General features: G+C 36.0%; 1 protein-coding gene across 1 annotated transcript; it reads left to right on the forward strand.

The window, feature by feature from the left end:
• The first annotated feature begins 795 nt into the window (after nucleotides 1-795).
• On the forward strand, nucleotides 796-14,640 carry LOC139131709 (putative Ras-related protein Rab-33). The gene is made up of 2 exons (XM_070697900.1): nucleotides 796-1,225; nucleotides 9,511-14,640. Exons 1-2 carry the CDS (start codon nucleotides 995-997, stop codon nucleotides 9,997-9,999), a joined length of 720 nt encoding a protein of 239 aa, XP_070554001.1. The 5' UTR covers nucleotides 796-994; the 3' UTR covers nucleotides 10,000-14,640.
• Nucleotides 14,641-21,222: the final 6,582 nt, after the last annotated feature.

Below are 21,222 nucleotides of genomic sequence, written 5' to 3' on the forward strand. Positions count from 1 at the left end.
ATACAATAGTTGTGAAATTACAACTCTCTGATGTTTACAAGAGAAAAGCTGTTATCATCAATATCATGAGTTACAATGCATTACCATTAGCAGTTTTCCTGAAAAATACAATTGCTTCCTCCAGTGACTCTGCCCAAGTTGGTAATTAGATACTTTGCAAAGTTGTTTACTCATGTATGTTCATTGTTGCATTTTATATTGCATTCACTGATGCAATTCAGTAATGTAATTATGTAATTTTTCCCACCCTGTACTAAGAGTACTGTACCTTACAACACTCTCTGACAGTGTATGTTGAGTACTAATAAAATGTTAATGTTAATGTTAATTACTTATATAACTTTTTAGATATTTCATTTGAAATGTATCACATGAATATAGTTGTTGTATCACACAAAACTTGTGTTTCTACACATCATTTATGATACATAAATTGAAATAGATAAAAGTAATGCTGATTCATGCCTTTTTCGGTTTAACAGACTGATAAACGAAATACCATTGTTGAAATCCCATGTCATTTTGTTGTTGTTACCCGTACTTTACTCGTATTATTCCACCCCGCCTAGGGCTCCACCCCTTGGGTAATTAATGGTTTTTCCTAAGTTTGGCCATTCAATATGAGTAAATTACATGGAAAGTCACGGCGAACGTCAAAAATAATTCGTTTTATCATTGCAATATAAATTGAATTTTAAGTTGTTTATCAGCAATTGTCAATACCCTGAAAACAACGGACATTTTACCGAATGATGAAATTGTCCAAATCACCCACGATGCATCAGTTGTGACGTCACCTCCCCAAACAGTGTGGAATATGGCGACTTGAACTGTGCTGTACCTTGCAGCTTGTGGAAAGAGTGCTCTTCCGCACATCATTCATTCTTGTATTGACATTATCGCAAAACATTTTTATTTTGCCAAGCTATCAATAAGCATTGTTCTATAACAACTTATTCCTGATACTGTCCTTTTGTCGCACGTCGAAATCGGTATGGATGTGGACAGTCTCGAGTCGAGCACAAAAACCGACGACGATAGCGGTTTGGAAACGTCCTCAAAACAAACGAGGATTTTCAAGATAATCGTCATTGGTGATTCCAATGTCGGCAAGACATGCTTGACGTTCAGGTTCTGCGGAGGAAAGTTTCCCGGAAAGACAGAAGCCACGATCGGCGTCGATTTCAGAGAGAAGTCAGTCGACGTCAACGGCGAGACAATCAAGGTTAGTGTTTATCAAGTGTATAAACAAGGTGCTGTTGAGCGAACGTGGCAGTGCACGGCACAGACCTCAGAAATCGAGAATGCATCTCATCGACATTATTATCTCAAGCACCGTGCAAAGAGCTGTCGCAATCTTGCGAAAATTACAAGACAAACTTAACATTGCCACGAAAAATTCCACGCGATTTAACAGTGCTTCCAAGTTCTAGCTCCACCATACAGCCACGTCGAAAAATCACCAAAGTTATAATTAACAACATGACATCGTTACTTTGTTTCCATGAGTGGAGAATGATATTACATTTGAACAAAGTTGTGGTTATTGTTGAAGAGTGCTTGCAAATTTGTGTATTGATTGATAGCGTGGTATACGTGAATGTATACATAATCATAGCAAAGATCATTCGCTCTTGTTAAACTTACATTTACATTTAAATTAGTTGTTCAAGTACTGTTATATTAAATGAATTTCCCTTTCATGTCGTGGCTTCGTTATGCAGATTAATGACTGTCATAAATATTGATAATTATCCAGTGAAGTTGCACACTTTATCAAATTAAATGGCATACATGTGATAGGATATTAATCCACAGTCATAATACAGTGCCATTGGGATGCACAATCTCTGTCTATAGTGTGCACTGTGTTATTGTTTACATTTGAATTTAGTCCGGACCAGAATTCACTGATACAGAATAAACAGTGCAAATCTGTACATGTCCAGGCTGAGTTGACAAGCCAAATACTATGTATTTCAATATGAAGTACAACAAGAAAACAAAAATGGAAGTTTGAGTTACTGGCCCTTCGTGTAGTGCAGGATGAAGCTCTAGTCTGTTTTGTCTTTCAGCATCTTTACAATCACTGTACATGTCTGACAACTGTCATAATAGAAGCCATACTGTTTTCAAGATTAGTGGAAAGTACTTGAGATAATTATATTTGCCAATCATTTTGTGTAGTCTGCATTTTACCTTTTTAGATCTTACCACCATCAATGGTGCCCAAGATGCCAGTTTACATTGAATATCTGCCACCACCAATGTAGACTCTCTCACAGCCCCTTCGTTCGCTACGCAGTTATGCGCCCTCAACAGTCTTTCTAACAAGCGACGCCGGCTTCGCCGGCTCGCTGAGCCGAGCTTCACAACTGCTGAGGTGCCAGTATGGTCGAAGGCATAGCCGGCGAGGGGCTGTGAGAGAGTCTACCACCAGTGGTGCCCAGGGTGCCAGTTTGCATTGATGGTCTGCCACCATCAATGGTTCTCAGGTTGCCAGTTTTCTTTGATGGTCTGCCACCATCAATGAATGGTTCTCAGGGTGCCAGTTTGCTTTGATGGTCTGCCACCATCAATGGTTCTCAGGGTGCCAGTTTGCTTTGATGGTCTGCCACCATCAATGGTTCTCAGGGTGCCAGTTTGCTTTGATGGTCTGCCACCATCAATGGTTCTCAGGGTGCCAGTTTGCTTTGATGGTCTTGCAGGTAATGATGTTTGACGTACATGTTTTACCAGCAGACAACAGCATTCCTGGTTATCAGGAATTGATTATTTGTATTTGTATTTGTAATTCTAAAACTATGTGTATACTATGTGTATACTGGTATGTCATTATTTTAGTGCAAACTTATGATGTTGTTGCTGCTACGTAGCGAATTGATATCCTAGACAGTCTTTGAACCAAAAGTGCTGAATATCACAAAACAGGTTTTCCAAAGTTTTTAAAATTATTCAGTATTGATGCCTTCAAAGGAAGGTATGACACACTGGAGAATGTATCTGTAGATTATGAAATTTTGCTTCAGGCAACTAATTGCACAGCAAAGATCATATTACAGAGAATTGATATCGCAACTGTTCAACTGGAAAAAGAATTTTAAATGAAAAAGAAATGCAGGGAATCGGGTCTAGCAACTTTGTCTGTATTATACATGTTCAATAGTAACAGTAATTGTTGATTTGAAGAGTGTTTATTTACTTTTTTACCATCTCAGCAAAAATTTCGTTTCGTTAGCAATGGTAGTAATTTCATAAAGGGTTACCCTGTTTCTCTCGTTGATCATGTTCCTGATGTCCAGGTACGGTACATCAGATACCAGAATCATGCCAGTGACAGCCACTTTGTTACTGAGGTGCCAAAGCTGTATACTTGTACAGATATCCCCACCCCACAGCCCAAATGCTGTATTGTCCCTAAAATCTGTGTTTTAATATTTTGTAATCACTGCGACCTCTTTATTCATTTCAAACTGAAAATACATTTGGTTTGAAGATTTAGGCTAGTAAACTTGAGAAGGCATGGGGTTGAAAAATATTGATATTAAAATTGGTATGATATTATGTTGTGAAATACAGCTTTTGAAAGTTTGGTCAAAATATAAAAAGAAATCATTTGACAGCATTATCGTGAGAAGCACTGGTACACTTTTTCCACTGGTAAGAATAACAATATTCAAAACAGCAATTTAGAGAACTTAAATTTTGGTACAATCTCAAGTTAGCAAAATGGATCTTAAAAGTCAGAGTCATCATAGTGTCATATTTGCTATGGAAAGCTGTATACGTGTAGTAAGCAGAATGGAATTTTGTTTTGCAATGCTCTGGGTGTTCCCCATCCTTGGCTGTTAGATACAGTACACAGTATCAACACCACCACATGCTGTTACCACAAACTCCGCATGCACCACATCAAAGGCATACGTCTGACACCAGTGAACTATTTTAAACATTGAACTTTCAGAACACAGATTACTAGTTTTCAGTACACTTGTATCACTTACTGGTGAACTGTCATTCACCTCCCAGAGCTCTCAAAGCAAAACAAATTCTTCATCGGTCAGTTTGAACTTTCAACTACTGCTGGTCATCACTGGTTTTAAAGGGGAAGTTCACCAAGGCTGTTTTGTACATATGTGTTAGCTTTGGGGTCACTTATTCCAGAAAAGCCATTTTTGCCACTCATAATTAACTCACGTGATTTTTTATGAAAACGGACAAAAATAGTGGTGGAAGTTGCAGTGTAGGGCTTCATCAACTTAATATATTTTGAATCATGGGAAAAAAAAGTGCTTTCATCACATGGTATGGCATGGCAGGGACCCTCTTCTGATTGGTTTGGCATTGTCCAAGTTCACTCACGTTCACGCCATATCACGTGATGAAAGTGCCAAGCTTGGCGCTTTTTTCCCATAATTCAAAATACATTAAGTTGATGAAGCCCTAAACTGCAACGTCCACCACTATTTTGGTCCTTTTTGTAAAAATCACATGAAATATGAATGGTGAAAATGGCTTTTCTAGAATAAGCAGCCCCAAAGCTAACACATATGTAAAAATCAACCTTGGTGAACTTGTACAATGCTTCCAATTTTCATTGATATTTGATACACTCAGTATGTAGAGTTTCATCACAAATTTATTTTCTCTTGCTCAACACAACAGTGAATATATTTAGAACAGGAAGTGGGAAAAGCAAGCACCATCATCTTACGCAAGCACTGAAGATGACTTCTTTGTAAATGTTTCAATGTTCCCACACAATTTACCACATTAATTTTTTTTTTAAAGTAATGAGTTTCAACATGATTAGAAACTTCCCCGTCAACTTTTGAAAGACAGCGTATTTCTGAATCTGCTCTTATGTTATGTCATATGAACAGATTATATAGACATTGCATGTCCATACATGCAGGAAAATATTTTTTATTGTCTTTTGAGTCTTTGGAAGCATCAAAAAGTATGGTTTCTTGATAGTTACAACTGACAAGATACCACCACCAAACATTTATTTACAGTTACTTATCAACAACATAACAACAGAAATTACCAATATAGCTGCTGTTAGCATTTTGCAGGTGAATTCTATGTGTGCATGCTTCACCAGCATGGACAATGCATGATGGTTTGTAGATTGAATATGCAATGAGTAATTCAAACTTGTCTCTTTGCAAAGCCAAGTTAATATACATCTTGTTGGTACACAAGTGATGTTAATTCAGTAAAGTCCCGATCAGACAGAGCTGTACAAGTACCGGTACATGACCATGGGCAAATAATTACATTGGTCTTCGCCGGAAAAAATTCATGAAATCATTAAAAAGCAGAATGTATTGTGAGTATCGCTTATATAAAAGTACATGAAAAATGAACAAATAAAGCTTACAAATAAAAGTTAATATTCAATCAATATGTCTATAGTCAGTGAAAGATAAACGATATTTTTTTTGTATTTATGTTAATATTGGCAGACCATTGAATTGCTAAGTGACATGTCTGTATTACAGAAAAGATAGATATATAGACATATTGACAAATAGATAGATGTAAGATATGTTACAATTTTTACATCAAATTGTCGCAGGTGCTGCATGTGCCTCCTCAACATATTTGCTAGGTTAATACCACGAGTTTGAGTTTTCACGCTACCTATGCTGAACTGTGGTCCATTTTGAATCCTGCTGTCTCTCCAAGTGTGCAGTGAATTGGTGTGACCTTTCCCTGCAGAACAATGATATTAAATCAAAAAATTATTGCCGACAGGGTTTGACAAAGTACTTGTAAATTTTTGAATGGTATTTAAATGTGAAAATTCAATATGCATGATGGATTAAAGTGTGCTTCACATGTAAAGTGCGTGGTTTGTGACAAACCTCAACAAGAGTTTCCACTCTGGTTTGTGTGTAATTATTTCTGGGAAATGTTTCACAGAGGATATAAAGAGAAACTGAGTAAGAGATATAACAGACGTATCGTATTTCCTAGCAAGATATTGATGTAACGATGACCTCGTGACCTTTTGATGCTGGCCTTGTCTGCTGTAAAACACTTATTGACTGAGTGCCAAACAACAATAAAAGTGAATTCTGAGTGGGGACAATGATACATGATGAAAAACACAATCAAACAAACAACTAATAAATAATTAATTAATTAATTAACAGATAATTGCCAATGATATATTAGTTTTTGGCATTCAAGAAGACCGTCAAGGAATTTGCATATATTATTTAGAGGAACAAATATCCTGGTACTGCTTTGCTTTGAATGAATTGTATAAATAATGGACCGGAATGACAAAATACCCTTACCCTATAATTAGTAACTATCTAAATTGATTATAAAGAAATGTAATTGTGTAAATTTTAGTGTGTTGGAAGAGGAGTTCACTCAGTGAGATAAGGAAACCTCTTGAGTGATGCATAGACAATGATGGTAGTTCGGTGTCAATAACAGGTTGTGATTCAGACAGTTCACATTTATGTACCAATACTAAATTTCTTACAAGAAATACTCCCAGCAGATCAGTTGATTGCCATGGTATTAGCTGTTTTTGTACGAGTTTTTATTCCTGCAAATTTCAGCCAACTTGTAACAAGACAGGTCATTATACTGTCAGTGGCTGATTGTGAACATTTTCCATTAAAAATATACTGGTACTTAATAACAGGTAATACTGTTCGTTAAATGTGTTATCCAACCATGTTGATGGTACACACACTCAAGCGACTCTTTCACAGTGGAACAAAATTGGCTCAATTTGTCCGAACACAGAAAGGGGCGCATTGCATAGTTGGAGTGAAATAATGCATAGCACGCATGCAAAGACTGGTGAACAGCTGACTTTACAAAAAATATGGCCTGACAGCAGATGGCATATCAATAAATGTACTTTTAGCTGACTGTTTAACAAGCATTTTCAGATTTTATAGGCCATTTCTAGTGATACCCTAAAAATTTACAGCAGAAGATTAACAGTATTTATCTGCAAAGTGCCAATATTTAACCCCGATCACACCGTGGAATATGCCAAATTGTTAATCCATTTCTGGGTTTGTGATGGTTCAGCAACCAAGCTATTTATACACCAATGTCAGTTTATCTGGATATCCATGTCTCTCACACTTCCTGCAATACATCAAAACCTTTCCAGTTTCATTAATGAGAAAATGAATATATGTTAGTGGCACCTGACTTTAATTTGAGACTTTTTCAAACATTGGTGTTGCAAGATTTAACTCTAGGGTATTACTGTAAAATCCTGCTGGCAAGTATTACTGTAACCGTATGCCCGCTCACAACGAATGGTTTGGCAGTTGGCATTTGGTTACAACCAAGATGGCAAAAGTGTTTTCATACATGAAATTCCTATTGATTTTACCATTCTATTTTAATATTTCTTTTATCGTTTATTGGCAGAAACAAAACAAAATATGTAAGGTTTCTAGTTGAAACTTGTCATAAAAAGATTGGTATAAATCTGTCAGCATACATGTGCAGGGAAGGGACTTTTCAAGTGGGTCAAGTAGGCAGTCTAGCTGTACAGTGCATGACTTGGCTACCTGTTGTGGCATTTTCAAAAGAAAGCTTTCAATCAATTTACCGTGAAAACTTCCATGTCATCTAATGTGATGTATGAAGATATGAACCAACCGATTCTGTGTGATAACAGTCGTCTACTCCCAGAACTCATGTTTTGAGGGAAGGACATGTTGTAAATGTATTGATATGATGCTTCTACAACAGTTACTCCCAAGGGAATTGTGCATCGACAGGACATTTTGTCAAATGACTTTTTTAGCTGTTTATGAGTAAATTTGGCAATTTTCTTTAGAAATTATGGAAAATCACTGAAATCATATGTACAAAAGCTCACAAAAATATTTAAAAGTACATAAAAACAGGTGACTTGGGGTTTTTCATTAAATAATCGGATTAAAAAAAGGAAGCTTTGTATGGTAATTATTTTAATGATTAAAGTCAATGTAATTTTTTTTAATTTAATGAATAACATTGCATATTACGATCAATTATTAATTGCAATGTAGGCACAGCATGGGGCATACCATTATGAGACTATGCAGTGTTGGAACAGAGAACAAGCGTCACCGTCACCAACTCCATTGACTACTTTGTGGAGTGTCTACTGTCTGTCAGCCAACTGGAATGGTTCATTAAACAAAGGATAAATTTTACTTTTAGTAAAGTAAAATACAACAAAATGTTTTTTTAGCTTAACTATGGCTTGTGGAAAGAGGATTGGGAGCTTTTGAACTCTTGTTAGTATATCTTGAATGGAGGTTTCTGACCAAGGAAAGTTGCCAAGATTTTCAAATTTCCCACACATTGCAGTACTTTACTTTTAATGTGCATAAATTTATCCAGAATTTAAAATGAGGTGTAAATATTTCATGTGGGTTTTCCAGAAGAAGACGTTTTGCCCAAGTTGAAATATATGCCAGCTTTGCATTTACTGCATGTTCCAGTGCCTGAAGTGAGTTTATGCCATTGAAATGCTAAGGTGACCAATTCAACTGTACCAAAGATTAAAAAATTCTGGATTTCCAGAAAAATCATAGAAGTCTAGAGAGTTACTCATGTAGAGTCAGCAGTATTTAAATAAATTTTAATCAGAAAATTTTTGAATAGATCTTTCTATTCTCCCACATATACAAGATGAATGGTTAAATGTTATGTAAAGATCTGCAATTGACAACCTATTGTTTCACAATTGCGAAGTAAATACATAGTTCCGCTGCATTTTTTTGCCTTCTTTTTCATGGTATGGATTGTCAGCCAATTACAGTTATTTACACTCATTTTGAATATTCTTTTATTTTATTCTCAGTAAAAATATTTGAGTAATTCAATCAGGGGTTTGTCAAAACCAATGTAAATTCTTACACGGAATCTACATTTGTAACTTCAGTGTTCACAGTTTGACAATTTGAAGGCCATGCAGAGTTTTAATGAAGTGTTTAGAAATGTGATCTGAAAACAAAAACATCTGACTGTTATATTGTTTATCATTGAGATTTTTTCAGCATATTTTTTGAGGCCGCACCCCTAAAACGAAGTCTTTGCCATGCCGTATTCTTGGTTAAACAAAGAAATCCATCGAAGGGCCTGAGGTCCAAACCGAACTGTTCTCAGAACAATAGATTTGTAATAGCACAACTTCAATGTTGGGATAGTACAATGCAGGATATATGCCAGACTAGCACACCAGACTGCTCAGCTTGGTTGATACTGGTCCAAGGACCATCAAAAACTGCATGGGTGAGCTCACAGGTTTTCAACTCAATGCAGGTGAACTACCAAACTGCCACTGATGCAATAGAATATTGCATCGGTGACGGTTTGGCAGTTTGCCGACATTGAGTCGAAAACCTGTGGGTGAGCTCACCTCTGCCAGTGTGTGGTAACTATTCTTCTCATAGCAAGTCAAAGAACACCAATTTTGCATATCTGATCTGACTGTATTTGTTTTGATTTCATTGTGTGTTACAGCTGCAGCTGTGGGACACAGCAGGCCAGGAGAGATTCCGGAAGAGCATGGTGCAACACTACTACAGAAACGTTCACGCTGTCGTGTTTGTTTACGACATGACGAAAATGACAACGTTCAGCGGCATGCCGGTGTGGATAGACGAATGCGAAAGACATTCTCTCTCGGCTGACATTCCGAGAATACTGGTCGGAAACAAGTGTGACATCAAACATAAGATTGCCGTTCCAACCAGCATGGCGCAGAAATTCGCTGATGCCAATAACATGCCGCTCTTTGAGACCTCGGCCAAGGACGACAATGAAACGGAGCACGTGGATGCGATATTTATGACGCTGGCGCACAAACTGAAAAATCATAGACCCATGATGTCACCGTATAATCCTGGCCCAGGGAAGTATGGATCACAGGACATGAAACGGGCAAAGGTCATCGGTGTTTTCAGAGAGCCACAAAAACAACAACCGGCAGATAGTGTTTGTCAGTGTTAACAGTCCACAGTTCTTTCTTTTAGCCATTTTTGGGGTTGATGGATAATTGCAGCTTAAATGAACAGATTTCGGACTGTGGCTAACTGTGATGTGATTTTGAAATTAAATAGATGACAGATATTGACAATAACTTATAGATAATGTTACAACTCTACATGTACAAGTAGGTGCATGACAAATGAAATTTACAAGCATTATAAAAGCCAGGTGTTCTGTGTGACAGACAAACTGCCCCCATGTGACTGCTATACAGATGCAGCTGCAATGCTCACTCTGACGATTGAGTTAAGTCAGTGTATGGGATCATACAAAGGGGTTGATGGATCAGCCAGAAGGAAATAACAGAGGGGGCATTGGACAAATTGGATGGTTGACTATTCACTTACATCCAATGGTCGTATAGAAGCAATCTTCTGTATGATGGTGTAAGAAAGGTTTTTGCAAGATTGTGTAAGTGTTTACATCCTCTGAAATACATGAACGGAGAACAATCTGAACCTGTTCATAATTGTTTATACAATTGTTTCCTTCATACTGGTCTAAAAGCTGTGGTTGGTTTTGATGCAGTGCCATGTAAGGTCGTGTTGAAATGATCCACAAACGAAACCTGCTGATCAACAGAGTTCAGTGGAGGGGACTTGACTCTCAGGAAATATCCAATAAATGTATCCCATTGTAAATCTGTCAGTCTTTGAAACGTAATAGCATCACTCAATTGGCATCAGGCAGTCTGCTATTTCTGGCATGCATTGAGGCAATCAGCGAATGAGAAGTGTTTCTGTAGAGCATTTTTGGCTCAGATATAAAACGAATTCTGAACTTTTCCCCACAGTGACGGAGAAACTGTAGTTTCACCAAAGGTTTCGGTTAGCAGTCTAGTCAAGAACGCAATTCAAAATATTTTTTTGTCATCCTGTAGTTTCCAATCTTAATGTCTACCGTCTATTCTTAAACGACTTCTCTCCAAAAATACACCCCAAGAAATTCGTGCACAAGTTCGTAAATGGATGACAATCACTCACTCACTTCATACACAAAGGCAAACACAATCATCAGGTTTTTGTAAACATCAGCAAAATATTTTTTGTAAGTCTTCACAGTACACGCTTTCACATCTGTAGACTTCCACCTTTTTTGTAGTCTGCCAAACGTAGAAAAAAAATGTAAAAAAATTAATAACAGAATAGAGAAAAATGAAAAGCTAGGATACTACTATGATAGCGTTCTGATTTCCTTTGGTGAAGGGACTGCTCAATGTCTCACAAATTTTTTGAACACTTGTATATCCATTTACATTCCATGTTTGTAAATCAAAGTCATATTCACAACTTTTGTAGCTCAAGTTTACCAAAGGTGTTTAAGTCTCTTTTTCCCTTGTCATTTACTAAAATTCATACAAAAACACAATGACTTAATCATAATTTTGTGAATTTACAAAGAGGATGTTCAAATTTTTTTTTTTAAGAGAACATGTGTTGTAGCGCTATACATTCTGTAGGAGATGCTCAGTGATCATAAAAAATTAATTGCTTAAGTGTCACCCAAAGTAGGAGTATGTAATGCTTTCCACATTTCAGGGAATGAATACACTCTGAGTTAGCGTTAATTTAGGGTTTCTTTGGTGTACAGGGGCTGATTTCCTTGTCATGTCTGCAAAAACCATACATGTTGTGCTGTATATGTAATCTTTGCACTGAGAAACAGGCTAAATTGTTGCACAGAATTCATGCATTGAGGCTGATAACAGATAGGTGTGAAAGAAAAATAATAAGCAAATGTTACCTTCACTGAGATACACTGTGCCACTGTATGGAAATGGTTTCATTGGAGATATGGTTTTCTCTGTGTGTGTCTATATTTTAATGGAAATGCAGTGCTTATGCAATGAAATCTCCATTTGAAGAACTTTTTCATAGAGTGGTTCACTGGGGTATGCACACACATGTATATAATTCAGTCTATGAGAGAATACAGCAAAACATGATTTGTGTATGTATAAAAAGTATTGTCTGATAATTTTTAGACATGTTAATTTATCTTCATTGAACTCTCTTGTTACAGGTTCACTTCTTTTATGCACTCTCTATGTATTATACTCAATGCTCTTGAAGCTGAAAATTAAGTGCATTTTACTGTCAGTTTTGTCTGGCACATGTAAAAGATGAAATTGTCCAGTACAGTCAGCCTTATAACTGGCAGTGACAATTAAGGTAGAATGGACCTCAGGGACAGAAATTCAGATGCTCAAATTTTTTCAATACTTGTCTGGTCCACCACTTGTGGGGACTCATTTTAAAGCTGTTTGAGTAAGGAGAGTTTTTACTGTCTCAGTTTTTTGAAAATCATAAATGCTCTTTCCCTCCATAGAGTTGACACAGGGATGGTGGCCATTTTGAATTTCAAACATTGGTAAATATTATGTAATTTGTTTCTCTAGAACCAAACTTTGCAGTGTGACCCATATTTTCATTTTTGATTGTGAAAGACAATGGTTAACTGTTTGAGCAAAAGTTTACATCTTTCACTTTCGAGGCGCATACTACCTTAATGTTTCTAAGCACTTTTTAGTCACTTTTGAAGTCTATTTGTGTAAATGGCAAGACTGAAGATTGTTCGACACAAAGATATATAGTTTGAATTTTACAGTACCTGGGAAGTCCACTTACACAATCACTTTTATTTAGAGGCCCCCTAGGGAAATCTGTTTTAGTTCACAACCAAAGGTGTGTCCACTAATCTTCAGTTGCCCTGCATAAGCCTTTTACTGGTACATGTAATACCGATAGGTCTAATTTTCTAGAGTGAAGAAGAACTTTGTTGAGTCAGTTGCATGTCAATTTATCTTACAGGGCACTGAATTACCTAGTAAAGTTTCAGCAGCATTGCATTATAGACCTTATGTAACGCAGAAACAGATTCCCATCAGCAAAATGTGGCATAACAGTTCTAAAAATTGTGCACTATTTAAGGTGAAGTTGCAATATGGTTCAAAACGTGCATAGTGTTCCATATTCATTGTCCTTGTGAGCTATGATTGTATCCTTTAGTGATGTTTCAGAAATAACCTTTGACCCATGATGATGAAATATTTGTTTTCCAGTGGAAAGATCTTCTCTAACTTTAAAATATTTCACTTAGAAAATTACTTTGTTTTCTGAAAATATATTTGCAAAGCATCATGCTGGCATAATTTTTTTCAGAAAATACTGTCCTTACACATAAAGTATTTCACTTCAGCATTGTTTGCTTTCTGCACATATCTTATGCTGGTCTGTAGTCAAGTTTTCATAGCAAGCACTGAATGGGTTTCAAAAATGGATAAGGTACGCAGGATTGTGTTAAGTTTTGAAATAAATTTTTATCAGCTTGTGCAAAGGATCAAACAATCTCCACTGCATGTCCCATATCCTGCAGTACCTCAACTTGCGATGGACAATGGATGAAAGTCATATAGAGTGATGTATTAAGGGAAAAGCACTTCCTTTGAATCATATTGCATCTTTCCAGCTGGTACCTGCAATTTGCAACAATTCTTGTGAATGTAGCCATCATTCCTGCTCCATTTCTGCCTCATACAATTGCTGAAGTTTTTCTTAGTCAAACCTTGTGATATTTCTTTTCCTTTCTCACAAAGTATTCACAATCCCAGGGGCATTATTTGTGTGTTATTGATGTGCATTCAAAGTTTAACCCTGTCACCACTATGGTTTGACCCAAACCTATTGTTACCAATGGTGATTGTGGACCGATTTACAGGGGATAGGGGGTAAGCAGGTAAAGGCATCCTGTGTATTAAAGGGATAGGACAGTGTAGGTACACAACACAATAGGTCACAATAAGGCATTGATACTGTTAAGGCTGATCATAGACGTTTAAAGGTATACAGTCACCTGTAATCTAAATATGCCCAGATATGGTCAAAGGGGCATTCCTTGGTATTCAAAATGCCCATGTGAGGGTGCTGTTTTTAAAAAGCGGCCACCCGCTTAAAATCTGTGATTGGTTAGATTTTCTCTTTCCATGGTAACTGTCGCAAAATTGGAACAGGTGACAGTAGACGTTTAAGAACAGAGCATCTCCAATCTGTTGCAATAGCACCAGCTAGAGTTAAAAGCTGACAGATACTGCTAACCATGGCTGTTTGCTCTTGATTTGCTACCTAGGTTTTCACAAAATGCTGCCATAGTCTGTTTATATTTTGTTTGTATTTATGTTTACTTACGTCATTATCTATGTAACATGTATCGCATTGAAGTAGAACTTTGCTTTCCCAAAGTTGAACGTAGATAATTGCTATGTATTTCTGTCGTATTTATTTCATATTATTATTGCATTTCTGTTATAGTGAAAAGTTGTACATTTAAATCAGATTATTCAAAGTGGCTTTATTGTGATTGTTGAACTGAAATTTTTTCATGGTCATATCGACAGATTAGATCTATAAAATGTTTTGAATTTAACTGAGGAAAAAATGTATAAAATCAAGGAATGTGGAAGTACTTTACATTTTACTTGAAAGTTATTGTCAGGATCATTTTTGAATGTTTTTGAATGTCATAGAAAGAAATTTAGATGTAGTGTTTTAGGTTTAAGTGCCAACCAAATGTCAAAATAAATTTAACTTTCATTCCGGAGTTTCATTCTGGAGTTGCCTCTCTTCTGATTGGCTGTTGCCATGGTAATTACTTTGCCGGCCACAACAGATTTACATCAGTGGCTTTGTGAATGTCTCATGTGATCTGATTGGTTGATTGCATAGACTAGACTTAACAAACTACTGCCATGCAATTTGCAAAGTCATCCCTTTGATCAGTGAACTGGATTTAGATTTTGACGTGCGATGACTTGTGGTAAATTTAACTCATTGTTCCCATGAAATGTAATTCTTTGAATTGTATTGCAGACTTTTGTCTGTAGCTGTCTCTGTTAAGTATGTATAGCCATCGGTATCTGTTGTTTGTTACGAATACTTTACTATGACTCAATGGCCTGAACTGAAAAAAATGTTCATCTGATATGGGTTAAAAGGTATGGCAGATGCAATCGTACCATTCTAATATACCATACAAACTGAAGGGGAAGTATACGAATGCTTTTTACAACATTGATGATCAAACTTACTGAATAGCCTGTGACATACCTTGTCTTAGAAAACGTTTCGACCTCCCAGGGCAATTGGTATTGTACACATACTTTATCATGTTTTTTTACCAGAATTATTTGTTGAAAGTCAGCATATCTGTATCCTCAAAACAATGAGAATGTTCTAGGTGGGTGGATCTGCATATATCGTTACTTTCCAATAATCATCAGCTTTTACCAGTTTCATGTTAAGCTTTTTGTCAGCCTTTTAGCTTGATGAAAATACTTCATGCTCAAAAGCAAGACTGAGAAATACTGGGTCCATTTGAAGCTGTAGCACAATAAATCTCAGAGTGGCATGGTTTCAGTTATTCGCCATTATAAGGCACCCTAAGACAAGCATTGATTTCTCCAATGCAGAGAATGTGGCCCAGCATCCTACAGGTATCCCTGCTGAAAATATTTGCTCTCGGAGAACATCTCCATCGATGTCTCATTGATAATTAAAAGGGGTAAATATATGTAGGTATGGAAAGACCATGGGGAATAATTAGTTTGGACGATGATATGTGCACAGTTATGATATTATATTGGCATCTGATTATTTATGGACTCCGGCCCAAGTCAACCTCATGAAAGCTGGTATAAATGTGCATCACAAAAAATTGGTGCAACGATATCTAGAGAAATGGAGTTTTTAGAATGAAGTGGAAATGATGAGAAATTCCAGGGAAATCGCAGTCCAGACACAGACTATACAGGGTGGTTTGGGGTTTGTTGAACCAAGTGTACTATAATGGCAGATATCATCTTGTATTTACAACGTATATGAAGGCAATCATCTAGATAAAAATAAGGAAATGTATTTCACAGCTAATTCAATATGTAAAATTAGCACTGCTTTACTGCTAGCTTTATTGTATATAATTACAAAATTATATTGTATTATGAAGAGAAGTCACTCTCAGTGTTTCATAGTTTTGCTCACTATCTCTTGATGTACTATTTTCAAATGGGAAAAAAAGATATGTTGAAATTAATTGGCTTTAGAATAAAAGTGCATATGAAGGTTAAATAGGTGTGTGTTGTGTCATTGAACTTCACAGTGAATTCATTAGCATTGCATTACTTGAAACATGGAAGGGTCACCAGCTATGTCATTCTTGAAGTGGCTTGTTATATTATGGTCGTATCATTGACATATCACAGCATACTGATTCAATTGGTGTGTGTGTGTGTGTGTGTGTGTGTGTTTACCTCCATCTTTGAACTTTCCTTTAACATAATCAATTTTGAAGAGTCAATCACTAGATGAATAGAAATTAAATTTTTCATTAAACTAATGTCTAATGAGGTCACATGACAGCTCATTTGAACTCTAATTGCTTCAGCAAGGTTTAACTTCGCTGTCAGATGACAAGTTCAACGTACGTATTGATGCCAACGCACACACAAACTATAACTGTTGTGTATATATGATGTAAGATTGTTATGAGCTACTATAGACTACAGTCTATAGAAGCTATTGGGATGGGCATCCGTCGTCAGTCTGCTGTATATATGTATGTATGTATGTCCGCCCAATCAATATTTTGAGAACCACAGTATTTACAGACTTGATATTTTTTGTGTGGATGCAAAATATGATTATGAGAAACAATCTTTTGTTGTTTTTTGAAATTGTTGAAAATATGCAAATTAGCTCCAAAAAAGCCTTGTAAAAAATCTTCTTCATAATAACCGCTGGTGAGACAGCTTTAATATTTGGTATGCAGGTCCATAGGGATGACCATACTAAGATTTCTCCAAATTGTGATGAAATATGCAAATTTGTATTTTTCTGGCAATTATTGTCACATTTTCTCAAAATATCATCAAAAATCATCTTCTTCAAAGCTTCTGGTCAGACAGCTTTGATATTTTTGATATAGGTCCCTGGGGATGTCCTGTTTCAGATTTATTCAAATTGTGTAGAAATATGCTAATTTGTATTTTTAAGGCAATTTTGTCAATTTTGGTCAAAATTTTTTTTCACAAAAACCACTTGCCTTATAGCTTTGATATTTGGTATAGAGGTTCATAGGGATGATCAAAATATGATATCTTCAAATTATGATGAAATCTACAATTTAGTATTTTGAGGGAAATTTTTGCCCTTTTTGGTTAAAAAATTTGTTTATCAAAAGCTACTCATCTGATAGCTTTGATGTTTGGTATCCAGGTTCCTACGGATTAACTAAATGTGATATATTGAAACTATGATGAAATCTGCAATTTTGTATTTTTGGAGCAATTTTTGCCATTTTTGGTAAAAATTTGTTTCTCAAAAACTACTTGTCTGATAGCTTTTATATTTGGTATACAGATTCCTCAGGGTTATCTCAGTGTGATATATTGAAATTGTGATGAAATCTTCAATTCTGTATTTTGGGGGACAATTTTCGCCAGTTTTGGTCAAAAACTTTGCTGGTATTATGCTATGTACGTTCTCTATACCATCCAAGTCTGTAGTAGCTTCAGGGACATTGGCCCTATGTTTTTTATTGGTATCACAGTCCATGAATGCATCCAGTGTCAAATGAGGGGAAAAAAGCTGTGATTTGACATCTCGATTGACATGATCACTTTGATCTTTTGAACGGGAAAAGTGCAAAAACAACAACTACAGTATGTCTGCCATGGTGTTCTTCTTGGCAAAATTCAGACTACAAGGCCTGAAAACAAAGGGAATTGCATCTGTTTCAAAATGTCTGTAACTGCATGCCCCAATTTGCAAATACTGTAAAAATAATGAGACACGAAAGTTCATATCTTTTGAACTGCCCCAAAACTTTCACAGTGCATGGACTAAATCTTGCAAAGAATAAAGTGTTAATTGACTTGCCAGTAGAGTACAATAAAATTGTTGCAGGTTCTAAATTTGTGTACACTGGAGTACATCTTGAACACTAAACACTGTTTTACACTTTTAATATATTATGAACAGTAGATAAAGACAGGGGCAGGTCACGAGATACTTCATGACCAAACTGAATGAATAATAACACTCTCCTTTAAACCATGCTTCATAATCACTATGTACGGAGATTATTTTGTTTGCATGTATACAGAAGTCTAAACTCTCAATTGAACCTCACAACATATGTCCATTTTAAGTAATTACAGATATAGGGACCTCCAAAAAGTTGCATCTTTCCATCACTGAACTTTGATATTTCTATTGACACATCAACTAGTGTTTTCATCCCTGTATGCAGATACATTCTGTTTTTGTTTTGTTCCTTTTTGCATTTTTGCAGTGTCTCATGAAGTAATGTATTTTACGCTGTGTTTAAACATCCCCACATCCGATGCAGTAAGTCGCAGGAATTTGAGACCATGTATTTAGTAGAGTATTGTTATAAAAAAAACAGCATAGCAGAGAAATTTTTGTCGCTCAATGGAAATACTTGTATATATCATTCATTCATATATATCAATTCTGATATATATATACCGGTAATAGCATTTCCGGTGGAGTGCAAAAATAAAACAAAGTGGCACATGTTTATTTTTGAAAAAACCACTCATTATAAATTATTGTGTACATGGCAACAGTGTTGAGAGATTGCCGTCATGACAACAACTATCTGAAGAATTGTCATGCTTCTCTAAGGAGGGATGATAAAAATACAGATTAAAAAGGAAGTAAACGTGTTTCCACAATTGTGTGCACAGTCTTTCTGCAACCAGTACAAAGCTCATGACAACGGATGTGAAATTGGTTGTCAAGGTAACCAACACTAAATCAAAGTATTTCTATATTATATATTTCTAAGAAGCAATATGCAGTGGACACAATGGACTTGACATGTACTGGTGTTTCAGTATATATGTTGTATGTAAATTTTCTTACTACAGAATTTGGGATATTTTAATATCCAGCTTGCTACCACAGGTTAAAAGGCCATATATGGCTTTAATACTAGGAGATGCATCCTATATCCATCAAGAATAATACTGAGTACTTGTTCACATTTTTCACAGCAGATATATATATTTCAAGGTCCATATAGTCATAATCAATATGTTGAAGTCAATGGCATTCAATTTAACAGTGCAGTTTTCTGCATTCTGTGTCTATCAACTTGCGTTAGGTTCAAAAAGATCTTTGGTATATTAAACGAAAATATAGCCTATCAAACACAACTAAAATTTGGTCAACCCTCTTAAGGTGTAACCCTGGAGATGAATTTTATTTCCCTGTGTTCAATCAATAATGTCAGCTTAAAATGTTTGTGTGATCATGTGACCAATGGGCTCAGATGCAAGGATGGTACTGGTGACCTAAATGCTATGGGTTAGATTTCACATCCAACAAAAGATATGTCAGGCAGCAGGTAGCAATTTGGACCAATCAAGTGAAAATTGGTCGAATGAATATCTCAAAATGCCTTGATTATAGATCTACATGCCGGTAATTAGTGTCTTCTACAGCACTGATGATGCTAATGATAATGGTAATGTTCATGACATGATGTACAGCAACAAATGATGTATGTAAAAGTTATAATGATGTGAATTCTTAATTTTATTTCAAATACTGGGCATGGACAGCAGTCGTATAGTCATGAATGTATTTTTAACATCATTGAGAATTAGTTTCTTTGGTGTAGGAATGAAATATTGAGTCTTCTTTCTTCGTTTTGTGAAATATTAATTTTTATTTAATAGGAAATCCAATTGAGAATTTGGCTGGGATAGTAACACAAGAATTGGCTGGCACTATATACATATATATGGGGGCATTTTTGATTCTGTCTATTAATACACATTTCTCAAACAATAGTCAAAATACTATCAAAGTGCCATGAAAACAATAAATCTATTAACTGTATTGGTAGGATTGCCCCCATATCAACATTATCATAAAATATAAACACCCTGAGCACCCAGTGTTTGTTGAAATGATACTGGTATCAGGAAGATTAGACTAAGATTCTTGCACAAATACTGGTGGTGGAGGGGGGTGGGGGGCTGGAAGAAATCTTATTGAAATCTTATTTTTATCAGATCCTCTCTCAATATTCTCGAAAAATTTCCACACCCCACACCCCCCAAAAAAAACAAACAAACAAATATCATATGATATAGACCAATATTTATTAAGGATACACTAAGAAAAAATCAACATGCAGATGTTCAACACTACTTTTGTATGACGCACACATAAATATTGTATAGTGGCAATATAATATAGAAATATTGTCAGCAGTTTATAGAGCCATATTCCCAAGGGAAGTTCTTAAATTGGTTCATTTTTAAATTCAACAGTGGACTTTTTGGATTTATCAGTCGAAGCCAACTTGAGTCAATCAAAATCTTGTCGGGTCAGTGGAACTCGCTGAAGAGCACACAAAATGACAACCATGAGAGAATATGCAAATTTTGAGTTTCTGGCTACATTTTGCGAAATGGTGAAAACTGAGCACTGATGTGACCCACCAAAAAAATTCTCTTAAAAGTAGAAAATGTGACCTAGATGCAAATTATGTAAGTTTTACAAAATTGACAATTCTGGAGGATGAAATATTCCATCAAATAAATCTTTTCATCTCTGAAATTTTGGGTGTAATAGTGGCAAAATTGGTTTTACATTTTGAAACTTCTGATACTTGCTCCTTAGGCCATATCACGCAATCTCACTCAGATTTCCTCTGAGCATGTAACAATATAGCTTGTCGTATTTCCCTTTCACAGATTTCAATTTTGAGGAGTGGGATCAATGAGTATTCTAATGCATATTGCAGTTACCCTTCTTACTTGTTGTTTGTGAATTCTGTCACACACAATTTTATGAGTGTACATGGGGGTATTATTACACATAAATTGATAAGAGTGTACGGCTGAGGGCAGATAATTTTTGATATTTAGCTCTTAGCAGTAAATGTGGAGACAATGTACACCACCTTGACAGATTACAAGGTTTCGCAGGAATTAAATTTTATGATTTGTTTCATAGATGTCTCTGACATTGTCCTTAAACTCTGGTTCAATTGGTCTTGCCAAAAGACTTCCAATATTGCTTCCAACTCTTTCTCTCCCTGTGGTGGCGCTCTTCAGTTGAGTGCATGTTGTGGCATGGTCACGGCACCACCAAG

The sequence above is a fragment of the Ptychodera flava genome, chromosome 4 (genome assembly GCF_041260155.1).
Source record: "Ptychodera flava strain L36383 chromosome 4, AS_Pfla_20210202, whole genome shotgun sequence".
NCBI classification, from domain to species: domain Eukaryota; kingdom Metazoa; phylum Hemichordata; class Enteropneusta; family Ptychoderidae; genus Ptychodera; species Ptychodera flava.

Coding starts and splice junctions, on each gene's coding strand:
- LOC139131709 (XM_070697900.1), top strand. CDS start 995: ATGGATGTGGACAGTCTCGAGTCGAGCACAAAAACCGACGACGATAGC. Junction 1,226..9,510: donor TCAACGGCGAGACAATCAAG/GTTAGTGTTTAT, acceptor TGTGTGTTACAG/CTGCAGCTGTGGGACACAGC.